This window comes from Hordeum vulgare, chromosome 5H (genome assembly GCF_904849725.1).
Source record: "Hordeum vulgare subsp. vulgare chromosome 5H, MorexV3_pseudomolecules_assembly, whole genome shotgun sequence".
Classification (NCBI taxonomy): Eukaryota; Viridiplantae; Streptophyta; class Magnoliopsida; order Poales; family Poaceae; genus Hordeum; species Hordeum vulgare.
In genome coordinates this window covers 511177689-511184066 of record NC_058522.1, presented here as the reverse complement: position 1 = coordinate 511184066, position 6378 = coordinate 511177689, and the positions used below count along the sequence as shown (strand labels likewise).

Sequence of the window (6378 nt, the reverse complement as noted above, 5' to 3'; positions counted from 1 at the left end):
GGGGGGGGTGGTGTTCCTAGGTGTCTGCGGTCCGGCGTGGCGGCAGGGTATCCTGGTACGACACGGGAGATCGGCTGGGCGGCAGGGTGGCGCGGCGGCACGGCCTGGCCGCGCCTGCTCGGCCCAGATCTGGGCCCTTTAGGGGCCCATCTGGGTCTGAGCGGGCCAACAATGGGGCGGGTCGGCAGCGTGGCTTTCGGGAGACGGGGGAGCGGCGACGGGCTGCGGGGAGCTGGCGGCGCTGGCGCCACCCTGTTGCAGCGTGGCCGGCGAGGTTTAGCGGGCCCGATTCAGGCCAGGGGTGGCCTTGTTTGCCCTGCTACTGCGTCCGGTCAGCGACCGCGACGGTGCCGGAGGCAGGGGTCTTCCACACAATGGCGGTGGAGGTGGTTCCCTTCCGTGTGGCTACTGTGCTGCTGCTCCCGTCGCCAAGCCCTCCTCTCTTCGACCTCTTGGCCTCGTGGTGGTGATCTTAGTGAGGCAGTGTGGGTGGCGTCGCGACCGCAGTGGCGCATGCTAGTGGGCGATGGGTTGGCTGGTTGGCTCCGGTCCGGTTGGGCGGCGGGGTTTGGAGTGCGGGAGAAATCCTTACTGGTTCTTCCGGCTCCGATGCGATGACGTCTGCGGGTGCCACCATTCCTTCCTGAAGGGTGTCGGTGGTCTCCATCCCCCACTCTCCTCCGCGTACCGGGGGAAACCGTAGGACATGTCCGGGCAGCAGCGTCATCGCATTCCTTGTTGGAGGTGCTGCTTGGTACGCGGAGGATCGGAGCCTTGAATCGTGGTGGGTCGATTCCGGAGGGCGCAGCGGTTTCGGTTCATCCGCGCTTTGTCGAGCTGCCGGTGTTGGCATTGTTTCTTTCTCTTTTGTTTCTTTTGGCTTGTTGTGCTGCTCGCCTCAACGTTTGTTGTGTAATCGGTGTTGGTTGTCTTGTAATACAAAGTGGGGGAAATCCTTTTTCGGTAAAGTTAGGATCTTTCTTTGGTTGTTCTTGGTAGGTTGTTGGCGACTAAGATCAATTGCCTTCAGATGTTGTTATTTCCAGGGAAGGCACATGGAAGATTTTGGGTGGGAGGGAATAATCTTGTCCTTCAGAAGGTGGAATGGATTTTATGATTGGTATGACTGTTCTTAAGCACTGGGCCTCTTAAGACACTCCCAACCCTTTTGACTTCAGAATAACAACATATAGGAGTAAGGATCGGGTCTGATGCTCGTAATGGCCCTGGCCCATGTCAAGCACAAGATGTCACCCATACCCGTTGCTAGAGGGCATGCCCACAACAGAAGCATGGTAAGTTGGTAACACTTCGCACGACACCTTAGCAACAAAAGGAACAACTGCAATTTCCATTCCAATCAAGCAAAATTGAGAAAAATCCCAGCGCTAATCAAGATTCAAGAATAGCCGCATGCCCACGTAGTCAAACTTTAAAGAGATAAACTGACATACAAGTATAAATATATAATGCAAAAAAAAAAATGGGAATTGTTCCTGGGGGCCAAATGGCCCCGCCAATTTAGGGGAGCTAACTGGTCACCCATACCTATTTATCCGTGCATAAGATGGCACAAACATGGGTTAATGGACCAGATTTCCATCCAATTAGTGTGCCTGAATGCCGGGAATAGTCTGCTGAAGTTGTCATGGTGGTTCACCGAAACCTTGTTCACTCACTCGCTGGGGATGGTGATTGGTGCAGCGACAGTCCTCACAAACACAGAGAACCTTGCTGTCGGGTGCCAAATGACACCACGTTGTTAAAAAAACTGTAACCACCTGACCGACACATTCATCCCCACCATAAAGCTCCAGATCGGTGTTGTCATGTGTGGCGGTGCCTTCCTCGTTCACTGGTTCCCTTCTTCTCCTCTCAGATGGAACGAACATAACATATTTCCTTATGTGAGTGTCGAAGTTGGCTCACAAACTGTAAATTCTCGGTCAACTGTCACTAGCCCTTAAATCAAAATTCTAATTATTATCTTGCAATTGTACAAATCATACTGAGTTTTTTCGAAGTCATGTCGTACGCCACGCCGTGGTTTGACCAGCTGAGTTCACACCGAAACAGCTGAAATGTCAACTCCAAGACACTCTCAACTCGAACCATAATTCAAAGCTTTGCATTTTTCAGTCACCCCTTTCATTATCAACCTGACGTGAGTGCTGGATCCGGTCACCAAATTGTCAAGAAATTAACACTAATCCTTTGTTGCTTGTAAAGACCAAGCATATATTGATCCAGACTTTGCACCTTAACTAACAGCATGTTAGCATCAGCAACAGAAGTCCTGAACAAGGTACATTAGTACATTCGTTGCCAGAGCACGTATGTACTGCAGAATATTTCAGCCTGATCGATCATGGATGGGCCGGCTCTCAGCTGCTACACTGCGGCCCTGATCATTCTCTTCCTGCCGTTGCGGGCGTCGGAGGACCGGCTACTCGCTGGCGAGAGGCTCTCCCCCGGCACCACCATCGTCTCCGACAACGGTGCCTTTGCCTTGGGCTTCTTCAACCCCTCCAATTCAACTCCGGCTAGCCTTTACCTGGGCGTATGGTACAACGGCATACCAGAGCTCACTGTTGTGTGGGTCGCCAACAGGGAGGCGCCGGTGATCAACGGCAATTCCTCTGTGCCGACGCTCTCCCTCACCAACACCTCCAACCTCGTTCTCTCCGACGGTAGCAGCGGCCTTGTCGTTTGGACGAGTGATGTAGCCGCTGCTCCGAGCTCCGTTGCAGCAGTGGCGGTGCTTGAGAACACAGGCAATCTCGTCGTCCGGTCGCCGAATGGAACCACGTTGTGGCAGAGCTTTGAACACGTCACGGACACTTTCCTCCCCGAAATGAAGATCCGGATCAGGTATGCCACGCGCGGCACCGGTATCCGCTTGGTGTCCTGGAAGGGGCCCAGCGACCCATCGCCCGGGCGATTTTCCTACGGAGGAGACCCGGACACGCTCCTCCAGATATTCCTCTGGGATGGGGAACTCCCGCTGGTCCGGAGTGGCCCATGGACGGGGTACCTAGTGAAAGGCGAGCACCAATACCAGCAGGCTAATGGCAGCGGGTCCATCATCATCTACCTAGCCATTGTCGACAATGACGAGGAGATCTACATGACCTACACCGTCTCTGCGGGCGCTCCACTCACCAGGTATGTGGTGACCTACTTCGGAGATTACGAACTCCAGAGTTGGAACAGCAACTCTTCGACATGGTCTATCCTCTTCAAGTTGCCACCCTATGAATGCAACCGATATGGTTCCTGTGGTCCGTTTGGCTATTGCGACGAGACGGTGAGGCCCGTACCCATGTGCAAGTGCCTCGACGGCTTCGAACCAACAAGCGCAAATGAGTGGAGGTTCGGTAGGTACTCGGCAGGGTGTCGACGAAAGGAGGCATTGCACGGATGCGGTGACGGCTTCTTGGCCTTGACGGAGATGAGGGTGCCAGACAAGTTCACGTTTGCTGGTGGGAACAAGAGCAAAATGGAGGAGTGTGCGGCGGAGTGCAGCAACAATTGCTCCTGTGTGGCGTACGCATTCACCAACCTAAGCAGTGGCAGGTCTGGAGGAGATGTGACAAAGTGCTTAGTATGGGCGGGGGAGTTGATTGACACTGGGAAGTTGGGCCAAGGGATTGGCAGCACCACGCTATATCTCAGGCTTGCAGGCTTAGATGTAGCAGCTGGTACCAAATTTCTCTCTCTTTCTTGTTGTCTTTACTAACACACTTTCATGATTACATAAGCCATTTGGATTTTTAATAATATGTGTGCAATTCGCAGGTAAAAGTAGAAAGAGTACTGCAACGATGATTATACTGGCAATTTTTGGAACTGGAGTTGTGGCATTCCTATGCATTTTCGTGGCATGGCTAAAATTCAAAGGTACATTTGAAACATTATGTGGCTGCCATTTCGTAGGTCTACCATCTTCCATGGTGTAAAAATAATTGATTGCTCACTCCATTCGAATATTATAATCCTACGTTTGTGGTAAGTCAAACGTGTTCAATTTTCACTAAGTTTATAGGAAATATAGTAACATGTATTCTCTTCGTCCCAAAATAAGTGTCGCAAGGGAGGGTGCCGGGGGGTTGGGGGGGGGGGGGGGGGTGGTGTAGAACACCAATAAGCCTCGTGAGATGCTTATTAAATATATTTTTATACTATGTGTATTTGGTATTGTAGATGGTAGGACATTTTTATAAAATTGGTTAAACCTAAACAAGTTTGGCTCACCTATTTTCGAAAGTATTCTATTGTGTGATATGATATTTTTTACCATTGAAAATAAGAAATACTACATTACTATTATTAGAAACTCTCTCAAAGGTCGGCTGTTAGAACTTAGTCTTTATCGGACAAACCTGCCATTCCTTGAAAGGACATACCATGATCCATGAACACTTCCATGCTTCAGTGAAGACTGTTCCAGCAGTAAAATATAACATTTCCTTTTTATGTCAATCATACAAGAAATAATTATAACATTTTGCAAGCAGGCAAGAAAAAATGGAGAAAACACAAGAAGGCAACATTTGATGGTATGAATACCTCTTATGAACTTGGGGAAGGAAACCCTCCACATGCCCATGAATTTCCATTTGTAAGTTTTGAGGAAATTTCTCTAGCAACGAACAATTTCTCTGAGACATGTAAGATTGGACAGGGGGGATTTGGAAAAGTCTACAAGGTAACTTGATCATTTGGTGAATTGCCACAGTTCATTCTAAAATCAGTAAAATTGAATTGTTCATATGAACATGGTCTAAGTTTCCCCTTGAACTCTTTAGGGATTATTAGGTGGCCAAGAAGTTGCTATCAAGAGGCTAAGTAGTGACTCGCAGCAAGGAACAAAGGAATTCCGGAATGAAGTAATTCTAATTGCCAAATTACAACACAGAAACTTGGTTCGGCTTCTTGGATGTTGTGGGGAGGGAGATGAAAAGTTGTTGATCTATGAGTATCTTCCGAACAAAAGCTTAGATGCAACCCTTTTTGGTATGTATTCTAGTCACAGCCCAAAATTTCCCTAACCAACCAAAACAAATTAGTTACATTTGTTTTGTTGTACAGATGATTCACGAAGATTGATGTTGGATTGGACAACACGGTTTAATATAATCAAAGGGGTTGCAAGGGGACTTCTGTACCTCCACCAAGATTCAAGACTAACTATAATTCATAGGGATCTCAAAGCTGGAAATGTTTTGCTAGATGTGGAGATGAAACCCAAGATAGCAGACTTCGGTATGGCGAGGATCTTTGGTGATAACCAACAAAATGCCAACACCCAACGTGTTGTGGGAACATAGTGAGTAACCTTTTCATCTTATAGACCAGTTAAACTTGCAATCAAGTTCTACTCATGTGAATGCTATGGTCGTGCAGTGGATACATGGCCCCAGAGTATGCAATGGAAGGTGTCTTCTCTACCAAGTCCGACGTCTACAGCTTTGGTGTGCTAGTACTTGAGGTCGTGACTGGTATAAAAAGAAGCTCCAATAGTCAGATCATGGGCTTCCCCAGCCTCATTGTGTATGTAAGTGCCAACAAGGGTTCTATGAAGTTCAAATTTTAAAATAGATCAAGTTTTATAAGATTTTGTTGATACTTTTCCTTTTTTCAGTCATGGAATATGTGGAAGGAAGGAAAGACAGAGGAATTGGTGGACTCATATACCACGGATACTTGTTCACTGGATGAAATTTTGATTTGCATCCATGTAGCACTCCTGTGTGTCCAGGACAATCCAGATGACAGGCCACTCATGTCATCCGTTGTGTTCATCCTAGAAAACGGAAGCACCACACTTCCACCCCCCACTTGCCCTGCCTACTTTACACGACGAAGTGCAGAAATGGAGCAAATGAGAGATGATATCCAGAACTCCAGGACCAGTTTTACTCTCACCGAGATTGATGGGAGATGAAATAACTATAATTTTGTTTAGACATATCGCAGAACCATTCCTATTGAAACATCTTCCAATTGTATTCCTAATGGTGACCCTTCAGTTGTTTGGAAGTCATCGTCTTCCAATTCTTGTATTCCATTTTGCTGACCTTGTTGATGTGGAAAGAAAATAAAAATACTAACACATAATATCATGAATTTTCAAACTGACAACATAACATCAAGATGTCTCTATAGATTAATTAGGTAGGGAGTTGCTTTCCCTCTTAATTATTAGAACGTATATATGTATTTACCTTGAAGAGAGAAACTATATATATATATGTACCTAACTAGCCATTGTTTGGATGTAGTGAAGTGATTTTACTTCCAGCTCAACAAGAATCAAACCTACGGTGTGACACCCCATATGTCTTATTAATGTAGATGACCGTAATACATCTTTGG

General features: G+C 47.4%; 1 protein-coding gene across 1 annotated transcript; it reads left to right on the top strand.

The window, feature by feature from the left end:
* The first annotated feature begins 249 nt into the window (after positions 1–249).
* Positions 250–6121, top strand: LOC123451889 (putative G-type lectin S-receptor-like serine/threonine-protein kinase At1g61610). Its single transcript, XM_045128435.1, has 7 exons — positions 250–3701; positions 3799–3900; positions 4518–4708; positions 4809–5016; positions 5092–5329; positions 5407–5557; positions 5645–6121. Exons 1-7 carry the CDS (start codon positions 2369–2371, stop codon positions 5945–5947), a joined length of 2526 nt encoding a protein of 841 aa, XP_044984370.1. The 5' UTR covers positions 250–2368; the 3' UTR covers positions 5948–6121.
* Positions 6122–6378: the final 257 nt, after the last annotated feature.

What these genes read in the sequence shown, in the direction of transcription:
- LOC123451889 (XM_045128435.1), top strand. Translation starts at nt 2,369, where the DNA reads ATGGATGGGCCGGCTCTCAGCTGCTACACTGCGGCCCTGATCATTCTC. An exon ending in GATTTGGAAAAGTCTACAAG is followed by an intron (nt 4,709 to 4,808) that starts GTAACTTGATCA and finishes TGAACTCTTTAG; the next exon opens with GGATTATTAGGTGGCCAAGA. An exon ending in CTTAGATGCAACCCTTTTTG is followed by an intron (nt 5,017 to 5,091) that starts GTATGTATTCTA and finishes TTTGTTGTACAG; the next exon opens with ATGATTCACGAAGATTGATG.